Source organism: Emydura macquarii, unplaced genomic scaffold, assembly GCF_026122565.2.
Source record: "Emydura macquarii macquarii isolate MOO-44397 ecotype Brisbane River unplaced genomic scaffold, CSIRO-AGI_Emac_v2 contig_2777, whole genome shotgun sequence".
Taxonomy (NCBI): Eukaryota; Metazoa; Chordata; order Testudines; family Chelidae; genus Emydura; species Emydura macquarii.
The window spans coordinates 23389-47024 of NW_027132914.1; the positions used below are offsets into that span (position 1 = coordinate 23389).

The following is a 23636-nucleotide window of genomic DNA, read 5'->3' on the forward strand; positions in this document are numbered from 1 at the left end:
AAGTCCCCATGCTCCAGGGCATAAGTAGGTGGCTACTTGATGGGGGAGGGGGTTAGTGCCCCTGGGGATGGGTCGGCCCATTTATTATGATTAACAATGCCTCTGCCCCTCATGCAGCTGGCGCTGACTGTGGTGGCGCCCAGAGACTGGGCTAGATGGGTCCCCCGCAGTGAGGCAATCCCTTGAGTCCCGCCTTTATTGACTCTTTAGGCTCTCACCTGGCTCTGGTGACGCTGGTGGGCAGAGGGCAGGCGCGCTGACGAGCTCTCCATGCTGACGAGCTCTCCCGACCAGCGGAGGCATCCGCCCCAGATTGTAACATCCGGCAGCAGAGCGGGGGGCCCCTGTACCTCGCCGTGGAGGCAGGCGCCGGTCACCGCTGTCCGTGCCTGGCTGGACGAGTGGCTAGAGCTCAGCCCCACCCTGGGCGAGGGGCAGAGTGGAGCAGGGCACCTCTCTTTGCCTGCGGGGCCAAGCCCCCTGTCCGGAGAGAGGCTGCGGCAGCGGTACCAGCAGGTGCGACGGTTCCCCCGTCACCGTCAGCAAAGCCCATGGACGTTCACAGCCCTGCTCCCCTAGAACCATGCCCCTGTTGACCAGCAGAGGGAGTCGTGTGACTTACGCTGGGAGACACCCGCCCCCCCCCCCGGTTCCCCAGGGCCTGTGGAACTCCCTGCCCCATGAAGTGAGACCAAGCGCTAACCTCACTGTGTTCACACCCTGCTGCCTCGCCCGGCGTCTCTGGGGCCAGTTCTTCACTCTCACACATGTACAGACGCCCAGGCCCACACCAAGCTTCAGTTCTTACATGCCTGGGAGGTGCCTGGATACTACAGTGATGGCCACAGAAGGATCTAGATTGATACAGAAACGCCCAGGAGAGAAGCGGAGGTGAAGCCCTGGCTGGAGAAGGCTCCTGCGACCGGGGACTTAGAACCAACACGCTGCAGGCGAGAACACAAACCCGCAATGCAGGAGCCGGGGCCCCAACTCCCAGAGGAGGAAATTGCTGTGACGATTGTCCCTGAGAGCAGGGGGAGTCAGGGGACAGCAGCTGGGCAGGGTCTGTCTGCGCTCAGACCCCGGGGTTCTGCCCCTGAGCCAGAATCTTCCCCAGTTGCTGCTGTGGAGAGAAGAAAGTCCCAGCTCGACGTCTCCCTGGCCAGCGAGGCGGCTGGTCTGTGCCTGACCAGCTGGGGTGGGGAGAGAGACGACCTGTGCTGGGAAGTCACCTGCCCCCGGCTGGCAACGGACACGGGGATCGAACCCCAAATGCAGCCTGTCACCCTGGCCTGGTGGGGGCGGGGGAGGGGGAGGGGTTGTGTGTGCCCCTGACGGCTCTGGCTTTTCCTCACACTCCGGCAGCTCCCGGACGGCTGGTCCAGCCAGTAACGTGCCGTTGGAGTGATGTGGGGAACTCATGCAGCCCAGCGCGACTCCCTGGGGGAGGGGAATCGCTGCCCACAACCAGTCAGTGCTGGGTCCCTTCTCCCCTCATGGGGACCCCCCCCCCGTTACACTTATAAAATAAACAGCAGGATCTTATTCAGGGGATAAGGCAGTATGCCGCGTTCATTATGAATACAAAAAAAGAAAAAACATTTTAAAAAGCAATTGCCTCACTCACTCACTCACTCACACACACACTCACACACACACACACACACACACACACACACACACACACACACACACACACACACACACACACACACACACACACACACAGTTCTGCAGGAGGGGTATAATTACCAGTCCCTGCGTTGCCCGAGCTGAAATCACTGGCCAGGTGATTCAGACACGAGGGTGGAGCCGGGCTCTGTCGGTCGTGACACGATGCTCCTTGGGGTTTTGCAGAATGAGCCCAAAGTCTAGATTTCTTCACCCCATTTTTATACTTATCCATCCCCAGTTGGGTCTATGGATCCTGCCTCCTAGTTTGATGTAATCATCAATGACGTTTGGTATCGCACGTGTGACAGCGTTCTCATCATCCCTTCACTCCTGTTTCACACTTTGTTCCTGTCCGTGGGTGTTAATCCCCTGTTTTCCGGGGTTATCTTGATCTTCGGCCATCTGGGTTGTAAAAGTTCTTTAAACAAGAGCATCTTCTCTCCCTCCTGCCCTTGAAGGTTGAGAACTATTATCTCAGCAATTACTTCGCTGACTCAAACTGCATTCACTCCTGATTCCTACTTTCTAAAAATCATTACCTGCGTATCCCATTACATTGGCACCCCATTGTATACTCACTAACATCATAAAATCCTTACACCAATTCTATCAACAGTAATTATACTAAATGAAAAGACAAGAAATCTCACTTGCCTTCTCGTTGCCCCATGATTCACAAAGCAGCCACATTCCTGACACGCGCTGGGCACTTTCCTCCCCTTGTAAATCGTCACAAGTGGGTGTTCCCAAACAGAAGTGCTCCAAGACCCCCGGCCCCTGCGATCACAGAGCGTGCTACCCCGGGTTCTGTTTATTACCAGGGGCGGGTTTTGCACCGTTCGGGCTCACATTTTGGGGCTCTTCTGCTCTGCCTGCGAGGGCCAGAAACTCACATTAGCTCGTTCCGTGCTCCCAGGACTCCAAGAGCTGGGCCCTGAGAGACACCCCAGATGGTGGGATAAAGTCAGGCGAGCTGGCAACGCTCGAGCTGCCACCAGCCCTTTCCTGATCTCCGCGCCCTCCTCCAGCCAAGGCCCGAGCCAGCAAAGCACGGCCTGAACGTTACGCAGAGTCACAGAGTTCAAGGCCAGACGGGGCCGTTCCGGTCGGCTGGTCTCAGCTCCTGCATAACCCAGGACCCCCTGATCTCTGCATCCAGCCCAGCACCCCGGCGCGGCTGCAGTGTCTCTTTTACAAATGTACCCTGCCCCCTCACAGCCCAGCCAGTGCAGCAGGCCTTAGCGGGTGTGACAAAGCGGGAATTTTCTGGCTGTTTCATCTGAATACGGTGTGTGCCTCAGTTTCCCCTGTGTGCTGCACAAGTCTAGGTAGTGGGACAAGAGTGTGTGTGACCCTTGCAGATACACCCCCCGGGCAGCCGTAGGACGCGATTTCCAGAGGCAAGCGTGATCCCCGTGTCCGGAGCGGGAGGAACACTCACCATGCGTGCGATTGTTCAGACGCATCCAGTGGCCCGTTGCCACTTTAGAATTTTTCTTGTGCTGCAGGAAATCCTGGGTCTTTTCCTGGAAATATATCGCACCCACGGCCTCTGCCATCCACGCCTGGGTGGGCTTCACGGCCCGGCTGGCCGTGCTGTAATCCATCATTCTCAGGTCGCCCAGCCACCCCACCATGGCGTACCCATGGGACCCGTCCTCGCTGGTGCTGGCTCGGACCAGCACATCCCAGCGGTGGGAGCCTGCAGCTGCAGACAGAGGCGAGGTAAGCGGCAGAGCCCCTGGCACAGGAACAAGCAGGCCTGGGAAAAGGTTTCTAGCTGGTCTTCCCTCGTCTGCCGTCCCTGCCCCTCAGTGCTGCTAGGACAGCTTGTGCCTGACCCCCTTCGCCCGTCTCTACTCACCACCAGCCACTGCTGCCCCCAGCACCGCCCCAAGGCAACACCCAGGGCCATGGATCCTGGGCTGGGTCGGGGGGTCTCCCCCCTCCAGAAAGAAGAGCCCTCCCGGACTGCGACTCCAGACATGGGGCCTCCCCCGTTGCTTTCACCAATCAGCAGGAGGGAAGGGCTCTCGCCTGGCAGCGTCTGTCTGGCAGAACCGGGTCCCGTGGTTTCCCCCAGCATCCAGGAAACGCCGCCAACTCCCCTGGGGCCCCAGGTGGGAAGCGCCTGCAGAGCCTCCTTTGCATTGAAAGCAGGGCCGCGGCTCCAGCAGGGGTTTTACTTTCATCACTGACGCAGCCGGGCCAGAGGCGCCGCGGCTCTGAAGTGCCAGGCCCAGAGGGGCCGGGGCTCGGCCCTGGCACAAACTAAGTGCTGCAGGAGGGACCCAGTGCCTAGGGGGTTAATCCCCATCTGCACAGCCTCCTGCCGGTGGGCTGACCTCTAACCAGGGGCAGGGGTGGCAGGGTCGGGGTCCGCGTGGCTGGAAGCGGGAGCGGCTGGAGACTCGTGTCGCCCACGCTCCTGGCTTCCCCGCCAGCCTCGCACTGGTCCTTAAAGCCCCAGCTCAGGGAGTCCTGGGATAGGGGGAGACCCTTGGAATTTGTTTTAAAACTGCAAGTTTCCAGGCTGAGATTGTGGAGAGACGCTGGAGCCCACGGCCGGCGGGTGATCGAAAGGCAGCGCGAGCTGGAGGCAAAGCGAGGAAACAACTCCCCACTTTATTGTATTTTTATAAAAAACGTCACAAGTTGTAGGGCCTGACGCAGGGCTTGTGACACGGGGGGACTCCGCACACTGGCTAGTGCAGACACAGCTCTCCTCTAGCCCCCCTGCCCTTCGCACGCCCTGCTAGCTGGTGGGGGGGGGCTGCCCCCCAAGGGCTTAGACCCCTCCCCCGTGTGCCTGTTGATGGATTTGGGCGGGGGGGAAGGGGGAGGCTGGGATGATGGGAAGCAGCCCAGGGACGTCCCGCCCTCAGCCAGTTCCATGCGCAGCTCTGGCACGGTGCCCGGGGTTCTCTCGGGCTGCCATGCGGCTCCCCCCAAACAGAGCCCGGCTGCCCCTGGTTCAGGGCCTTTCCCCGTGGCTGGCCAGGAAGAAGGGCAGTGCCGGGGCGAGGAGCTGTGCAGCAGAGTTCCAGCTGTGTGTGGGGAGCCCCTGGGAGTCAGACCCACAAACTCGCCCCGGCTGAGCCCCCCGGGAACGACACTAGCCCAGTGAACTGCGGGGAGCCGAGGCGGCCCGAGAACAGCCAGCAGCCCTGGGCAGTCGCTGGGTCAGGTGAAGGATCCGTGAGCCTCGTCCCCGGGTCTTTGCGCTGGGTGATTCCTGGCAGGCCAGCGGCTGGGCTCACAGAGTCGTAAGTTCAAGGCCCAGAAGGGGCCCAGCACAGGGCAGCGAAGGGCCCAGCACAATTCCCACAGCCGAGCTCTGAGAAAACAGCCAGTCGTGATGTGCACCCGGCCCGGGACGGAGACTCCACCGGCACCCCGGGGAAGTTGTGCCACTGGTTACCCCCCGCACGGGGGACAATGCAGGCCTTATTCCCAGTCTGCTAGGCCGGGCGGCCGGCCTGTCACACGGGCGTGGTCTGACACTGGCTGCAGGTGGGATCTGCTCCTGGGGAGACGGAGGGAGGTTTATTCCATGTTCCCAGATTTCACGATGTGACCCCCCCCCCGCACACCCCAGCAGGGCTTCCCAGCTCCTGGAGCCCCAGACCGAGTCTCGGGAGCCCTGCCGAACGGACGGCGGCTAAAGCCGAGCCCAACCCCAGCCGGCCTGGAGTCGGGGTGGGCACAGAGGGACTGGCCACCCCTGCTGGGCAATAGGGAGGCGTCTCAATGGGGGAGGGTGAGCTGGTCCAGCAGCCCGGGCGCAGGGCCTGTCTCAGGAGCCCCAGCCCCTGGGTGGCGGCCGGGTGCGGACGTGCTGGGGTGGGAGAGCCCACCTTCAATCAGTGCTGGGCTCCGCCCCACTGGGACCCCCTGTGTACCCACAATGCACTGGGGCGGGGCAGTCCCAGGGGGCAGGGATTGGGCCCCGTGTCCCTAGGGGTCACTCACTGGCCGTCGGGGCGTAGCTGCTTCTGCTGGAGTCTGAAATAAAAGCAGAGCATGTGAGTGGGTCACGACCAGGCATGGGGGGAGCTGAGCTGAACTGAGCTGAGCTGGGGGTCCCCCACTCCAGCAATTCCTACCCCCCTCCCCATGACCCATCTCCACGCACACCCCAGCCAGCCAATGACACCCCCTCCCCGGCGATCCTGACCCCACCTGCCCCAGCCCAGCTCATCACCCAAGGTCTCTGCCAAGGCAGGATCCAGCCCCATGGCATGGCACCAACCCACCCCCCCAGGGGAGACTGTCACCCTCTCTGCCTCTCCGTGCCCCCCCCCCACCACAGGCTCTGCCCCCTCCCCCGTCTCTCCCTTTACCCGGGTGTGTTCTCCGCCACAGCATAACACCAGCCACCGCGGCACCAGCCACCATCAGCGCTGTGAGGATGAGGGCGGCCAGGATCCCGGGGGCCAGGCCCCCCGTCTCCCCGGGTGCTGCGGGGACGAGCAGAGACGTTACTGGGGTGAACGGGGGGGGATTTACTGCCCGGCTGATGCTGGCCTCTCCCCGTCTGTGTCGCTGCCTTGGGGGCAGAGTTGTCCCCCGCCCCGGAGCAGTTTGGGGCAGGCTCCTTTCGGGGGGGGGGGTGAGACGTCTCATTCTCTCAGCTGGGGAGCAAATCTGGCTGGTGTTGGAGTCCCCGGGGGGCTTGGCTGTGGGGTGCCGCCAATGGGGCGAGATGGGGGCCAGGGGGCGGAGGCCCCCCCAGTTTGTCACCTGGCTATTGCTGCCACGTGGGTGGGCATCGCTCAGGTGCCCAGCCCGGGGAAGGAGATGGAGCCGGACGTGCTCAGCAATAGCTCACGCTACAGCCCGCTTGTGGGGCGGTACCAGCCGGGGTCCCACGGGGCGCTGCCAGCGGGGGTCCCCACTCCCTGTCCCCCCCGGAGAGGCCGTTACCTGGGGTCGCTAGCGCCTCCTGCAGGCCGCGGTCCTCAACTCGGCAGGAGTAGCTGTGCCCGTCTCCGCCCGGCTGCGGGATGGCCACGGATCTCTGGAGCTGGAACGAGTCACTGGCGGCGGGCAGGATCCCGCGGGGGTCCACGGTCGCCGGGGTCTCCTCCCCGTCCCGCACCCAGGAGATGCGGATGGGCGTGGGTGAAAGCCCTGGTGCGGCAGGAGAGGGTGGCGGAGCCGTCGGGGGCATCGCTGCGGGAAACCGAGACCTCGGGGAAGACTGGTGGGGCAGGGGGGAGAAAAGGTGACACCACAAGTTTATTCTGCTCTGAACGGGACGTTCTCGCTGCTGTTTCGGTATCGAAGGGGACGAGCCGTCTCCACCCCCAACTCCCCATGTCATCCGCTACGGGACGCGGGCGTATTTACACCCACGGGTTAGAAAGGGACACGGCCCTGCCGCCTCCTCGCTGACCAGATGCTCCAAAGGGTAACTCCGCCCTGCGGCCACGAGCCAGGCTCTGCCCCGCAGCCCTGGGCAGCCCAGTTCCTGCCGGGCTCCCTCGGGGCCCCAGAATTGGAGGTCGGGCCCGACTTCCCCATTTTTAGCAACACGAGGTGAATTCTCCGCACCTGCGGCGTGGAAGCAGATACCAGTCAGAGGAGGAACCGGTGACGCGGGGTCTCGGTGTTTGCAGAGTGGAGTGTTTTCACACCTCTCCCGGCACAGAGACGGTCACCGGTGGCACCCAGGGAAACCCTCTGTCTGAAATCTCAGCCCCGCTGCCGCTGGCCACTCCCAGCAAGGAACTGTCCCCAGGCACTGACTCCAGGCAGAGAAACTGAGGCACAAGGGAACTCCTGCTGCCGGCACCAGCTCTGCCGAACAAACCCGGAGCAGCGCAGCCCTTCCTCGCAGGCAGCTCAGGCCGGACGCTCACGTGCGGGGTTGTGAGCAGAGGCTTCGCGTCAGACAAACTCCGGCGGCGGGGCAGGAATCGTGTCAGCCCGTTGCTGATGTCACGTGGGTCTGTCATATCCCGCGAGGTGTGTGTGTGTGGGGGGGGGGGACGACACACAAAACGTGGAGTATTTAGGTGCACGGAAAGTCTGGGGTAGGAGGGCAGAGCGCGGGGCGGAGGTACTGCCCCCGTGCCCCATAGCCGGGCGTGTCCCTGATTCGGTGTGACACCCCATGGTGACTTTCCCCACAACATCACCACAATATAAACACTGGCAGAGGCACCAGCCAGCCACTAAAGCCGCCCCACGTACCCGGCCGGCTGCTGCCCAGACCGGAGCGTAGCTGCCACCGAACCGCGTCACAACGAGCGGGTCCAGACACCTGCCGAGGTTCTCCGAGCACAGCTTTGCTGGCACCCGGGTGAACCGATCGGCCGCGGAGAAGCCGCTTCTTGCGCGGACTCCCCACGCGGGAGCGACAGAGGCTCCCGGGCCGTCCTAGACACGAGCTGCCCGGAGAGCAGCAAAGGTTAAACCAGCGTCAGGACGTCTACACCGGGGGTTACCGGAGCGGATTTGCAAACTGACCCGCTCACACCGGTGAGAGTGTGCAGCTGTCCGGTGCAGAGCAGGACGAGATGGACAGGCTGCAGCCCGCCAACTCCCGCTGGGCACTGGCTCGCAGGCAGACATCCCTGGTGACTGGGACGTGGGGCCCCTTCGCCATTTGCCCTCTGACCCGTGCTGAGTGTGGGCTCCCCCCGGCTGCTGTGCTCCACCCGGCAGGCGTAGCTGTGGCCCCACTGCGGGGGGATCTCCAGGGACTGCCGGATCTGGTAGGTGCTGTCGGCGTTGGGCAGGATCCCGCTGGAATCCGCGGGCACCAGGATCTGCTCCCCGCCCCGCACCCAGGAGACGTGGATGGGACGTGGGTAGAAGCCCCTGGCACGACAGGAGAGGGTGGCGGAGCCGTCGGGGGTGTCTCCGTAGGTCACGGAAATGCCTGTGGCAGGGAGGGGAACACGTCAGCCGGGGGGAATCAGCTCTGACCAAGTGCGGAGCAGTTCGCAAACCCCGAGCACCAAACCAGCTCCACAAGCAGCCGGTCCTCAGCCGCGGGGCCGCGGGGCCGTGGGAAGCTGTAGCAGCAACGCGCTCACGGAGCGCGGAGGAGAAGGCGCCGAGGAGGCTCCGTTCGCTTGTTCCCAGCAGCCGGGCGCCCGGGCACGGAGGTGCAGGAACCCGAGCCTGCTCGCTCAGTGCCGTTTGCACGGTTCGGTTTAGCCGGCGGCCCCAGCTCGGGCCGGGTTTGCACGGTTCGGTTTAGCCGGCGGCCCCAGCTCGAGCCGGGTTTGCCCGGTTCGGTTCTTCCCGCGTTGACACGGCCCCGGGCGGGTCTCGCTTCTCGCGCCGTTCCCCGCCCAAGACAAACGCAGCGCGCGCGCTCGCTCAGCCAGACTCCCGCCATCAACGCCGCCGGCCGTTCACACGCTTCGGCCCCGAACTCGCTTCCGGCCCAACCCCCCACCGAGCTCCTTCCCCTCCCCCACGAGGCCCAGCCCCCCTCCAGCCCTGGGGCAGCGGGCCCCACACCCGGGGCGGACCCTTTCGCCCTAGAGCCAGCAGAGGCGGCACGTGGTTGGCGTGGGAGAAACCCTGGTGGTTTTCTCAGCCCCTCCGTTCTCACAGCAGCCTCTGCCCCACACAGGGAATCCAGCCAATCAGCGACCAGGGGCTCTGGCACCCCAGGGGGGAGGTCTCGGGTTGTGATCGCAAGGAGACAAGCAGGTGTCGGACCCTCAGCGCGGCCGGACGCTCCCCCGAGCTGGGGAAAGCGCCGTTGCTGGGAACAGGAGTGCTGGCGTACAGGAATGTACATCGACGGGCCCGTCTACCCTGGTATCCAGCCTGCCCCGTCCCCCCTGTGCTGGATTACAACGGGCCCATCTACCCTGGTGGGGAGAGGAATGGGGGGACCCTGGTATGGGGGGAAGGAGACGCACAGAACCCCAGGTATGGGGGAATTGGGGGACCCTGGTCCAGGGGAATGGGGCACACAGAGCCCCCAGTGGGGGTGGTGTGACATTCCCCCCCTGCAATCCAGACTGGTGCGTAGCTGTGTCATCCCAATTCCTCACTCCTGGGCCCCCATTTACCCCACTTTGCTGTGTGAACCGCCCACTCCTGGGTCGGCCCAGGCCCAACCTCCTGCATGTAATCGGTCCCTCTCCTAGCGAAGGAGCCCGTCTGGCCAGCTGCTCCTGGGATACACCCCAGCAAACACCCTAGCCCCAATGCAACCCCGGGAAGTGCCATCTGGCAGGGTTCAGTGCTGCACCCTGCACACTCATTTACGCCTCCGTCAATTTATCAAAGACATGGATCTAACCCAGCTCCGTCCCTCTGCACACACCCACCCACAGGTGCCGTGGTATCAAAATAAGTTTGATTGTAGCAAGATTTTAAGTGAATCCGAGTCAGATTATTAATAAATCCGGGAGCTAATCACAATTAACTACTAGATAAGGTGCAGTTTAACCACAGATTAACACATCAGTCTGCATTCAGTTCACCACACATGCTGGGGGCGATGTCTCCTGCAGCCAGGCCCCGCTCCCTGGGGGTAGATTCTGTCTGTGGGGTTGCTTAGAAGATGGATTCCAGGGGACAGCCTGGGCCACAGCCGCCTCCGCTTTTAACAAGTTTCCCCAACTCCCCCTGGCTTGATCTCTCCCACCTGAGCCGAAGTGCTCACAGGTGCCAGGCCAGCCTCTCGTTCCTGTCTGCAGGTCTCTGCGGGTGTGGGGTAAAAAGCCGTGTGTTCAGCTGCATCCCTTCAAACCCTGTCAGACACACCTCCGGGGATATGGCACGGCCGGGTTTCATATCTGCACATGGGTGTGACACGGCAGGACACACGCGGCCACCACAGTAACGTTCAGTGTGCCGTGGGCATCCTCGAACCCCTGACACGGCACACGCTGCATCGTGCCATGCACAGCTGCACTGTCAGTGTGAGCACGCATGACACACGGATCACACCATAAGGGTGTACGGGGGTACGGCGTGTCACAAGTGGGTATTGGGGGACCCCGGTATAGGGCAAAGGGGCACACAGAACCCTGGTGCAGGGAGAATGGGGGATCCCAGCGGGGAGGAATGGGGGGCCCCCGTGGGAGGGAAAGAGGCGTACAGAACCCCCGTGGGGGGGAAATGGAGGCGGGGAGTTGGAGCAATGCCGGGAGCCCCGGGGGGGACGGGGACGGAGGGACGCTGTGTCCCTCCAGTTGGCTGTTGGTGTGCAGGGGGGATCAGTGCTGACTTGTCCACCCGAGATCCACGGCTTCTCCCTGGCAGCCCGGTCCGGCCCGGTTCCACCCAGCACAGGGGGCGATCCCCGCCTGCAGCCCCACGAGTGATGGTGATGGGCAGTGCCCCGCTGGGCTCTTCTGCGCTGGCCGAGCCCGGCCCAGGAGCCACGGCACTGGCTCTCGCCCTGGGACTGTGCTGGTGGCAGTGGGCAAGTGGGGTGGGGGGTATCGGGTGTGGGGGTGGGGTGAAAGTGCTGGGGGGCGCAGAGTGTGTGGGGTATTGGGGCTGGGGGCGCAGGGAGCACAGAGGGTGTGGGGCAGTGAGGGTGGGGGGTGCAGACACAGGATAGCCAGCTGGAAGCCTGGGAAATAAACACCCCAAGAGCCCCCCCAGACCCGCCAGGGCCCCTGCCCGGCTCCGCTCGGTTGCGGGGCGCTGGGGCGCTGCAGGAGAAGAAGCGCAGCGGGCCCGGGACACTGGGGAGCCCCCTCCCCACTGCCCCCTCCCCGATCTGCTGACACCTGGAGCCAGTCCGCAAAGCAGCTCCTCCAGGAGCAGAGCGTGGACACGCTGGGGGCCTTGTGCTGGGGACGCCTGGATACACGGGTGGCAGTGAACCTTCTGCTCTCCCCCGCACTGGGGCCATGGTGGGCAGGTCAGTTTGAAATCCGCTCCGGTAACCCCCGTGTAGACGTCCTGATGCTGGTTTAACCTTTGCTGCTCTCCGGGCAGCTCGTGTCTAGGACGGCCCGGGAGCCTCTGTCGCTCCCGCGTGGGGAGTCAGCGCAAGAAGCGGCTTCTCCGTGGCCGATCGGTTCACCTGGGTGCCAGCAAAGCTGTGCTAGGAAACCTCAGCAGGTGTCTGGACCCGCTCGTTGTGACGCGTTTCGGTAGCAGCTACGCTCCGGTCTGGGCTGCAGCCGGCCGGGTACGTGGGGTGGCTTTAGGGGCTGGCTGGTGCCTCTTCCAGTGTTTGATATCGTGGTGATGTTGTGGGGAAAGTCACCATGGGGTGTCACACTGAATCAGGGGCACGCCCGGCTATGGGGCACGGGAGCAGTACCTCCGCCCCCCGCTCTGCCCTCCTACACCAGACTTTCCACGTTTTGTGCCCCCACCACCTCCACACACCTCGCGGGATATAACAGACCCACGTATCATCAGCAATGGGCTGACACGATTCCTCCCCCACCGCCGGAATTTGTCTGACGCGAAGCCTCTGCTCACAACCCCGCACGTGAGCGTCCGGCCTGAGCTGCCTGTGAGGAAGCGCTGTGCTGCTCCGGGTTTTTTCAGGAGAGCTGGTGCTGGCAGCAGGAGTTCCTTGTGCCTCAGTTTCTCTACCTGGAGTCAGTGCCTGGGGACAGTTCCTTGCTGGGACTGGCCAGTGGCAGCGGGGCTGAGATTTCAGACAGAGGGTTTCCCTGGGTGCCACCGGTGACCGGCTCTGTGCCGGGAGAGGTGTGAAAACACTCCGCTCTGCAAACACCGAGACCCCGCGTCACCGGTTCCTGCTCTGACTGTATAAAATGTTATGTAACACAAACAATAGAAAGGGAATGCTGTGCACTCTGTATTCTGTGTTGTAACTGACATAAAGATATTTGAAAATGTAGGAAAATGTGAAATATGTATAACGAATTTCAATTGCTATTTTGTTATTGTTAACAGTGCGACTCCAACCGCGACTAATCACCATTCATTCTTTTAATTGAATTACTGCGTGTTGAGTTCATCGCTCACGTTAACTGCAATGAACTGACAGCCCCCGGAAGAAGTCGCCCAGGACAGACGGTGTGACCCCGAAGATGGAGTCTCTCTGGTATCGGTGTGATTCACCCAAGAGTTCTGCAGGAACCCAGATGTGAAGTTGCAGAGTTACTCACTCTGGCACGAGACCTATTCTATCAGCGTCTGGAGCAGAGAACTGGAGCGTAGCGAATGTGAAGCTGATTTTTCAGAAAGGCTCCAGAGCAGATCCCGCAATCACAGGCTGGTCAAGCTGGCTTCAGCGCCAGGCAAATTGGTTGGAACGACGGACGCGGCGGGGGACACACCAGCGGACGCAGCGGGGGACACACCAACGGACGCGGCAACTGCTGAAGCATCGGATCTAATGAGGGACGCACCCATTTGTATGGACTTATTTGCTCTCTTTGTTAAAAACACCCAGAAGTAACCCACAGACATACTTAGTAACGTTCCCCCATTCCCATATATCCCCTTGTATCTCTAATCGCCCACACCATCACCACCCATCCAGGACCCCTCAGCTTATCCCTTGTTATTCTCCCCAGACTTTCAATCACTCCCCATGCCTCCCGATAACCTGCATATCGTCCCTGGATGTTGTATAACTTTGCCCCTTTAACTCTATGGGTTACCTGTTTGTTATTTTTTGAAACATTTACTCAATAAAAAACTTTAAATCTGTAAAGGCCAGAGTGATCCGACACAGAGACAAACGCAGCGTTTTGTTCTCAACAGCCAGGCCCTGCAGACTCCGCCCGGCGCAGCAGCTCTGCCAATGGCTCTCTGCATCCCTCCTCCAGCCTGGTGCCTTAACCTCGCCGAGCCGGTTCTGCCCAGATACCGATGACGAACATCCTCTGCCTGCGTCCGGATTGGAGGCCCGGCATAGACATCTGCAGCACTTTGGAAAGTGAAAGTCATATTGGGTCCCTCTGCTCTGGAGCTCCCAGGATCTCCCGTCTCAGCTGCCCTGAGCCCCCCGGGTGGGGTGACCAGACCTCTGGATATCCTCGGGATAGTCCTGATCTGCGGGGCTTTGTCTTACACAGGCCCTATCGCCCCGTACCCCATTGTTCACAGCTGCTGTCCGGTCACCCCATGGCGTGGGGGCTGCTCCTGGCGCTCTGCGGGGCAATCCTGGCACCGGCCATGGCTGACGGTGAGTACGAGGTGGGGCGGGGGCTGCAGGGTGACCCCTGGCTGGGGGTGTCACCGTAACAGACAGGAGGTCTCGCTCTAACACAGCGGCGCTCAACCTTTCCAGACTACGGTGCCCCTCTCAGGAGCCGATTTGCCTTGTGTAGCCCAAGTTCCAGCTCACTTAACACGGGCTTGCTTCCAAAACCAGCCAGAAAAACACCGAAGTGTCACGGCGCGGTGCTCCTGAAACATGGCCGGCTTTCTCCTTCCTACCCTAGAACTATCCAGTACATCAGCTGCAGTGTAAATGGTGTATGTGCATTGTGTGTCTAGCACAGAGAGCAGTGTGAACAGAGCACCGTGTGACACTGTGCTTTGTACTGACTGCGCCAGTGCTTCTTATGTAGCCGGATGTAAAACTAGGCAAATATCTAGATGAGTTGATGTCCCCCATGGAAGACCTCTGTGTACCCCCAGGAGTATATGTACCCTTGGTTGAGACCCACCGCTCCAGCTGGGTGCGGGGACGGCGGGGTGGCACCCCACGGGATGGCTGTGCAGGAGCTCTGGGGTGTGAGCTCCTTTGGGCCGGGAACGTCTCTTCGTTCTGCGTTTGTACAGCACCTGGCGCAACCGTGTCCTGGGCCATGAGGGAGGCTCCTAGGCACTACCCTAATACATATACAGAATGATTCCTTCTGGCCTTGAAATCTATGACTCTCCAGCCCATCCCCTTGTTCTCTCCCATGGGCCTTAGCCCCCCACAACCCTTCCTTCCTTCTGTGGGGGAGGTCTGCTAGAAATCTCCAACATGCTGCCCAAGGGCTGATGTAAAACCAGGGTTACTGAGCACAGGGCAAGGAGCCAGCCCACCCTATGGGAGCAGAGGAGGCACCGGCACAGGAACCTCGTGGGCAGTGGTGTCGTGGTAAAAACAGCAGTGGGTGGGTAACCTAACCTCAGCTAAACTCCGTGTTCCCCAGGGAGAAGCGGGTGAGCTCCGGTTACTCCTGATACCTCTGCTCAGGCAGTTCTGGGCAGCCGCTAGGGAGGAGGCATCGGGCTCAGCTAAGGTGGAAACAAAAGAAAGCAACTTGAATTTCCAGGAGCAAACTAGCGTCCCATGCTCTTTCCCAGCCTGTCCTCCTTGGCCATCTCACCACCCCAGGCCTTGTCCTCTGGCAGACATCCTTTGGGAACCTTTGGGAGCTGCTTCCCCTGCAGGGTGGGAGGGTTGTGATTGTTCTCTGCCCCGGCACAAAAAGGGGGCTGCTTGTATGACCCACTGAGAGCCCCACATCCCTGCAGGACTGGCCTGTTTAATTCCTGGGAAGAGCCACACGCACGCACCCCAAGACCCTTTGTTTTCAGAGTTTATTTTGTTTAAATGTTCCTTGGAATTTATCTGTGTTTATTACAAAACATTTTAAAATGAGTAATAATCTGTGCCAAATATTAACTGCCCAGTTTTCTGGGTCATTATCAGGGTTAATACTGGGGGACAGGAGGACAGAAAAAAGCAAGAAATAGGGACAAGTCTGAGTATTGAAAGTCAGAGGAGTTTAATGCTCTGGTTAATTTCATGAACTGCACATTAACAGTGTGTGTGTGTGTTTGTATTTTCCTCCCTATTGCCTTACATTAAAAGACAACCCTGTGTTTACACTTAGACTAGTGTATTATGAACATAAACACATCTATATAATGTCACGGGTTGGATTTTCTTAACATAATCAGTATTTTCATGTACCTGAATTAGCCAACATTGAGGTGAAAATCAGTAAAAAGTGAGTAACAGCTTCTGTGAAACCTGGGCATTGTTCAGTCAAAAGTCAGTTAAAACTGATAACAAAGTGCATTACACACCCCACAGGTAGACATCACACACCCACACCCCACCCCACAGACATGCACACGTGCCACACACACCCCAGGTTCCGCTGTAAGCAGTTTGTGCATCCACCCCTCCCATCCTCAGGGCGTTTGTCCATGGGGGGAGCTCTTGAGGGGGCAGCGAACCTCCCACCAATGTCTGACCCCCCTAAATAAGCTGCTGGCTTTCAGAGGTGGGGGCTGAGAATCGTGATTCCGGCTCCCCCTTGGCTCCGTGCAATGTGAGTTACTGACAGATCCCAGCTCGTCCCTCGCCCAGGATGGGGTGAGGGCAGGGGGACATGGCAGGGGGCGAGAGGTCTCTGCTGGTCCCACTGGGTGACCCTCCTGTCCCCTGAGCAGCTCGACCTCTCTCCTGTTGCTTTAGGGCACCACAGCCTGGCCGTGCTAGTCACAGCAGTCATGGACGAGGAGGGCACCAATCGCTTCTTCATGATCGCCCAGCTGGATGATGTGAAGATCGGGTACTACAGCAGCGACACGCGAGAGATCAGACCCACCCACGATTGGGCGGCACAGGCCGTGGGTGTTGAGTATCTCCAGGAAAAGACCCAGCAGTTCTGGGGGCATGAGGAGGGCTCTAAAGTCGAGACCAGATGGTGGATGCAGCTGCACAACCAGACGGGTGGTGAGTGTCTGACAGATAATATTATTAATGGACATGAGAGAGCTGCCCGCTCAGAATCAATCCCACTGGGGATTGGGGCCATGGTGATCTAGGTGCTGCCCAAACCAGAGCTGGCTGGAAAATGGAGTTTTCTTCCCACAGAAAATTTGGTATTCCCAGAAGTGTTCTCATTCCTGTTTGGAAGAGAAAGTCAGAAATGGGAGGTTTCCATGGGAAGAAAATTTCTCAGAGATTTCATCTCAGTAGTATCCAGGCAGGGAGCCGGACAGCCTTGAAAGTTCTTCCTTTCAACTTCCCCAACATAAAATCAACATTTTCTGACCAACTTGAAATTTTCTCACAAAAATTATTATTTTTGAGAAACAGCCTTTTCCAAGGCTAACCGAATGTTGGGAGCCAGAAGATGGTCACAGGTATGGCATGGAGAGACAAAAAGACTAGAAAATAGATGACTAAGAGGATGTATGACAGAGGTCCATAAAATCGTGATTGGTGAGGAGAAAGTGAACAGAGAAGAGTTTTTTATGCTTTCCAACAATAAAAAACCAGGGGTCGCTGATGAAATTAATCAGCAGCAGGTCTAACACAAACAAGAGGAAGTCCTTTTTCACACTATGCACAGTCAGCCTGTGGAACTCATTGCCAGGGGACGTTGTGAAAGCCAAAAGTATAAGTGGGTTCAAACAAGGGCAGGAGAAGTTCCTGGAGGATAGGCCCATCAGTGGCTGTTAACTAGAACGGTCAGGGATGCAACGCCATGTCTGGGGTGACCCTAAACTTCCGAGTGCCAGTACCCAGGAGGGGAAGACAGTGTGGGTCACCCCAAAATTGCCCTGTTCTCTACACTCCCCTGAATCTCTGGTGTTGGCCACTGTCAGACCTTGGTCTCCCCTGTATGGCAACTCCTCTGTTTGCTGGTGGAGAGTCTCCAGGAGCTCAGGAACTGTCCGGCAGGATTCCAGCTCCTCAGACCTTCTCGTGGTTCTGCTCTGAGCCCTCCTGCTTATCAGCATCCTCCTGGGGTTGTTAGCTAGCTCAGATTGGGGCCTGCCACACGGTCAGAGACGGTAAAGTGCCGGTGTCACCGTCCGTCCGAGCGCCACTCTGAACCCACCCACCCCACAGACACATTTCCCAGATCTCAGTGCACAGTCTGAGCTCTGTCCTTCCCCCGCAGGGATTCACACCGAGCAGGCTCACGTGGGCTGTGCCCTGAGCAGCCAGGCCCCCGTGGACCCGAAGTTCCAGTATGCCTATGACGGGAGGGACTTCATCAGCTTTGACAACCAGACGGGGACGTGGGTCGCTGCCGTGCAGCTGGCCTTCCCCCAGAAGCAGAACTGGGAGATGAACAAGGCCTGGACTCAGTATGTTCGGCAGTACCTGCAGCACGAGTGCCTGGGGACCCTGCGGAGCCTGATGCAGCAGGGGAGGGCGGTGCTGGAGCAGCAGGGTGAGTGAGCAGCGGGGAGCTGTCATGGGGAGTTGGCATTGGGGCACAGTGACTCCAAAGGGGCTCAGGTGTGTCTGGAAGGATGATGTGGCTTAATGGAGAGTGCACTGGACTGGGACTCAGGACACTGTGGTTGAAGTCCCTGCTCTGCCGGTGATCTTGGGTGAGTCACTGCCCCTTTCTGTGTCTCAGTTTCCCCTTCTGTACAATCAGTATAACGGCACCAGCCTCTTGTAAAGTGCTTTGAGATCAACCGATCACAAGAGTTTGATGAGAGCTACGGGTCATTAGTGGATACAGATTATTAGCCAGAGCTGCCAGCTCTGGCTATCTGGTGTCTCCATTCTGCAGGGCCCATCCTGCTGGCTTCCAGCTGCCTCAGCCTTCCCTTTTCAGGCTCAAAGGTTCCAGCTCTGGGCTGAGAGTTGATTTTTGGCATGTCTGAGCCGATAAAGGTCCCAGCCGTTTGCGAGTGTGCAGGAGGCGGGAGGAGCCGGGGCAGGGGCTGCACGTTGTCATTATACGAAGACAAAACTTGTTTTGAGCTTCTTTTGCCAGCGCTGGCCCCTCAGCAGTGGAGGGCAGAGACATGGAATGTGACAGGGCCTCAGGGCATGTGACAAAGGGATTTAGGCGCCTGAGGATGCAGAGAGCGGCTGCTGGGATTTCCAAACGGAGGTGCCTGACTCCTTGTGAAATCATCTGGGCTAGGCACTGAGGGGCGTTTGGAAATCTGGCCCCCTAAATCCCATGTGTGTTTGGATGGTCCAGTGACAGCCTACCTGGATGTAGCCATGTTACAGTGTAGGATAGTACGCAGTGAAGGAGACCCGGGCCCAGGCCTGCGCTGGTAATCTCAGAGTTCAGCTACACCAATCTGAGCAAGGATTAGAGCAGTTTAAATGGCGCTGCAGAGGCAATTTACACCAGAGTAACTAGCTCCATTTACATGTCAGTGTAAACGGGTGCAGCCCAGATCCCACACTCATATGAGTACTTGAATTCAAATTGGAACAGGTGCAGAGAATGGTGACTAGGCTGATCTGAGGAATGGAAAACCTGCTTTATGAGAGGAGACTCATGGACCGTGGCTTGTTTAGCCCGACCGAAGGAAGGCTGAGGTCGCTAGGGTTGCTATAAACACGTCAGAGGAAGAAATCCCAGGGAGGGGGAGGAGTGGTTTAAGTGCAGCGCTAGTGTGCACACTAGAACAAAGGGACAGAAACGGGCCATCAACAAGTTTAGGCTCGAAATTAGGCGAAGGTTTCCAACTCTCAGAGGAGTGAAGCTCTGGAACAGCCGTCCAAGGGGAGCAGCGGGGCAGAAAATGTACCTGGCTTCACGCCTGAGCGTGACAGTTGAAGGAAGTATGGTCTAACGAGTCTGCCTACGTTAGCATGTGGCCCAAATGCAGCTGTTAGCAGCAAATCTCCCCACGGCCGGTGCTGGACACTCGATGGGGATGGCTCCGAGTTACTATGGAGAATTCTTTCCCCGGTGTCTGGCTGCTGGGTCTCACCCACATGCTCAGGGTCTAACAGATCGCCATGTTTGGGGTCAGGAAGGAATTTTTCTCTGGCTCAGACTGGCAGAGACACTTGAGGCTTTTCACCTCCCTCTGCAGCATGGGGCCCGGGTCACATGCAGGTTTAAACTAGTGTCAGTGGTGAATTCTCTGTAACGTGACATCTTTACATCATGATTTGAGGGTGTCAGTGACTCAGGCAGGGGTTCGGGGTCTGTGACAGGAGCGGGTGGGTGAGGTTCTGTGGCCTGCAATGTGCAGGAGGTCAGACGAGATCAATGTTTCTCAACCTATTTGATAACAGGGACTGCTTTGGACTGGCTTGCAGCCTTTCTGAACTGCCAAGGAGATCTCAGGGACCAGCGCCGGTCCACAGACCGATAGTTGAGAAACACTGGACTAGATGATCATGATGGTCTCTTCTGACCTTAAAAGTCTATGAGACACGCTGCGAGGCCTTTACCTCCTGTCCGTTAAATGGTCCCAGCCCCTGGCATGTGGCTCACACGCTGTGTCTTCCTTGCAGTACCCCCCGAGGTCTCGGTTTCCTACACAGACTCTACAGACGGCTCTGTCACCCTCTCCTGCCACGCCAGGGGATTTTACCCACGTCCCATCCACGTCTCCTGGGTGCGGGATGGAGAAGACATCCTGGTGGAGAAGCACTCCAGCGGGATCCTGCCCAACGCTGATGGCACCTACTACACGCAGTCATCCCTGGAGATCTCCCCACAGCAGGAGGACAGGCACCGCTACGCCTGCCGGGTGGAGCACAGCAGCCTGTCAGAGCCCACACTCGCCTGGGGTAAGGGTGGGGTGACTGGCAGGGCCCGGGATTGGGGGCACAGCCCTGTGGGAATCACAGAGATGGGGTGAGGTCCTGCAGCAGACGGGTCAATATCCCTGCCCATCGTCAGTGTGAACTGTGCTAGTCTGGGTATTCGTGTGACCCACAGAAATGGCCGATCCCTCAGTGAATCTCATTAAATTCCTGGCTGTGGTGATATCCTGTGGCGGTGAGTTCCACAGGCTGATGTTACAAGGGAAGGGACTGATGGCTCTGTGGCGGGCAGTGCCTGGCAGAATGCCCGCCCTCCATGACCAATCCCCATCCACCTCTTGGCTTGGTTTTCCCTTCTCCTGGAGGCCAGGTCTCTGCAGGGGTGTTTGGGAGACCTTCAAGTCAAAGGCCTGTGGCTGCCCCAGGAGGAAGGCCCCAGCGGGTGCTCCCCTTGGTGACCTGTGCCCTTCTCCATCCCACAGCCCCTGGGAAGAAGGGCCCCCTGTCCCCTGGGGTCCTGGCTGCCATCGTCCTGGCCGTGCTGGTTCTGGCTGGAGCCATAGGGGCCAGCGTCATCCTGTGGAGAAGGAAATCAGCAGGTAGGAGCTGGTCCCCGTGGAGCCGGGATGTGGGGGGGTCTGGGGAGTGGGGCGGCCCAGCCAGCCCAAGGGTGAATGGCTCCTGCCACTGCCCCCAAGGGAGGCCCATGGCCATGGGGTAGGGCTGATCACCATAGCCTGGTCCTGCTGGGGGCAGAGTGTGCTCTGTCGTTGGCCAGGTGCTGTGTGACCTGCTGGGGGGGCACTGGGTCGGGCTGGTCTGGGTGAGATGCAGTGAGGGGTCACAGGGAGCCTGTGTCTGGGGAAGGTGGGGTCGGGGTCACAGTGGGGGAGGGGTTATTTTGCTCCCCTGCACTGATCCTCGTTCTCTGCTTGTGTTTCAGGCACCCCCAAACCCAGCTATGCTCTGGCAGCCAGTGAGTAAATCCTGGGCACATGCCCAGAAGCCCCAGTGAATTGTGGGCGCGGGGGGAGAGGGGGTCCCATGAGGGGAGAAGGGACCCCAGCAGTGACTGGAGATGGGCCCCGATCGCTGGTTACTCTGTGTCTGACAATCCCTCGGCCTGTGGAAATCTGCGAGGCCGTCACCAGTCGTCGTCCTGCCCCGGCTCCCCGGGATTCTCTGACCCGCGCTGCCTTCACTCAAACCCAGGGAACCCCACAGAGCATCCCAAGGTCATGGCTCAGAGCGGAGCTCAGTGAGAGTCCCAGCATGCACTGGGCATCCCTTTGCGTGGCTCTGGTGACAGGGCTGCAGGCCTGTACCTGGAGCTCCCAGAGACAGTGCGTAGGTTTGTTACGCTCCCTCCTGGAGTCCTGTGTCCATTGTCCCATTGTCAGGCCCAGGGGTTTCTGTGCACAGTGCCGTTTGGGGTTTTTAGGGGGCATGGCGGGGAGAAGCCCAGAGCAGAATTCCCATCCCCTTCCCTAGCTGGGATCCCCCACAGCTAAAGCTGCCTCTGAACCATTGTCTTCTCTCCCTGCAGCAAAGACCGGAGAAGATTCTGCCTCCAGCTCTTCATCCGGATCAGACACCCAGCGTACGGGACCCCGGAGCTAGGTGCAGAGACCCTGCCCAGCTGCCGAGCCCGCTGCCTGGGAGATCTGTCCTCTGACTCCCTTCAGCTCTGTGGGGATTCTGGCTTGGTTGTTATAACAATTTCCTCCTGTGGGGGTTGGGTCTTAGGCTCTTGTATAGCTGGCTTTACATTTTTTCCTGCAGCATGTTCATCCCAAGTCACAGGTCCAATGGCTCTTCTCTAGTTAGTGCTTTATCTCAGCTTTGCTCCGAAAGGTCTGGCACAATCCAGTCTCCCTCCCGTCTCTGCCAGTGTCAGAGACGGGGCAGTTCCTCTTTTCCCGGAGCAGGAGCCGGCACAGGGTCAGACAAACAGGCAAAAACCGGGGTATGTGGGGTATTGTGGGATTGTTGGCCAAAATCTTGTTTTTAAAATGTATGTAAGAACAGAGCCATAACACCGCCACACCTTTTTCTACTAAAAGGCACTTCATTCTAAATCAAAAGCTAAAACCTCAAACTGACTCTTACTGTTCTATTTGTATAATTTTAAGAGGGTTTGTGAATGTCTGTACTACATCCACTGGCCATTTTACCTATTAATGTTAAGTCTACACTGTGCAATGTGACAAATCTATCTAATTGTGAAAAACACTGTCAAATATAAAATAATGTGTGCCTTAAAAATAACATGTAAGCTAGGAGTGTGCACTGAGTGATTGGAGTGTGAATGGCCGAGCAATTGAGTTGGGTGTAGACAAATAGAGTGATTAAACAATTGGTCTGAGTGAGGGATATCGAAACAGGCATGAAGAAAACACCAGCCTCACCCAAAACGCTTGAGGGAAGAAGAAAGGAGCAAAGATGATCAAATGGCGGAAGAGGAGCCCACCCTGATAACTTTGGAGCCAGCCCACTTCAAAGGACAAAATCTAATCAGGCTTGCAACAATGTGGGTGATTGGAAATCACACCAAGGGCAGTTGCAGCAGGACAGAGCAAAACCTGTAGACTGACATGGGGTCTCTTCCCTATAAAATGGGACAGAAAGATGAAGGCTGGAGGTTGAGGTCTATAACATCACACCAGCCAGGAGTACCGGTGCCATCGGCAGAGACTTGCTCCTCACCCTCGTGCTGCAGTCACCTGGCCAGTGACTACCACCAGCACCAAGAGGCTGGTAACTAGAACATCTGTGGGACCTTTATGTATGTTTGTCTGTCTGTCTGTCTCCCTGTGTGTGTATGTGTGTGTATGTGAATATGAATGAAAATATCCATTGAAACGTGTCAACAAAGAATATTTTATCAAACAAAATCTCTGTAAAATTAATACAATGTTAATACTGTTTCCATAGTGGTTGCATTATTGATACTGTTTCTTTAAAAGCACAATATTGATGTTATTGCAGTGTTGATTCTTTTCTTTGATACTATCTACAGAAGTTTCTGTGCTCACAATAAATGCGGCTTTTTGCCTTATCCCCTAATAAGATCCTGTAATATTTGTTATTTGGGTAACAGGATCACACCACCTCTGTGAGGCAGATGGGCAGGCCTGGACATGTTGAACCCCAAATTGGAATTTCCTGCCCAAAAAAAGAGTCTCTTTGCTCTAATGGAGTTCAGCTCTGAGCTTTCACCCAGATTTTGGGTAAAAATAAAAATTGTGCTCAAAACTGAACTTCTGAGTCTCAGTATGTGAAAGAGCAGCTACAGAGCACGCGTGAAGCAGTAGCCACTGAACTGTTCCCCTCTGGCATGGCTGAGGAAATGCCTGAGTGGGGCTGTCCTGCTATTTCTGGTCCAACTTAGCCTCTTTTTTTTTTTTTTAGTGATTTTAAAATGGATCCTGTGTTTTACCTCTTTTCTATAATTCTGTAATACACGTTCTATACACGGATTTCTTTGTTTGTTTTTAAATAGACAGCACTGCACATAGAGACAGTCTAAAATATAAATCAATACAGGTGTTACCCTGGCCTTTGGATCAGCAGGACCTATTCCCTCCCCTGA

At 58.2% G+C, this 23636-nt stretch overlaps 1 protein-coding gene and 1 pseudogene across 1 annotated transcript; one reads left to right on the forward strand and one right to left on the reverse strand.

The window, feature by feature from the left end:
* Window positions 1–206: 206 nt before the first annotated feature.
* On the reverse strand, window positions 207–13545 carry LOC137166023 (uncharacterized; annotated as a pseudogene).
* LOC137166022 (class I histocompatibility antigen, F10 alpha chain-like) lies at window positions 13545–23101 on the forward strand. Its single transcript, XM_067567587.1, has 7 exons — window positions 13545–13783; window positions 16025–16285; window positions 17463–17738; window positions 19790–20068; window positions 20527–20643; window positions 20988–21020; window positions 21591–23101. The coding sequence occupies exons 1-7, from the start codon at window positions 13723–13725 to the stop codon at window positions 21662–21664; spliced, it is 1101 nt and encodes a 366-aa protein (XP_067423688.1). The 5' UTR covers window positions 13545–13722; the 3' UTR covers window positions 21665–23101.
* The last annotated feature ends 535 nt before the right edge of the window (window positions 23102–23636 follow it).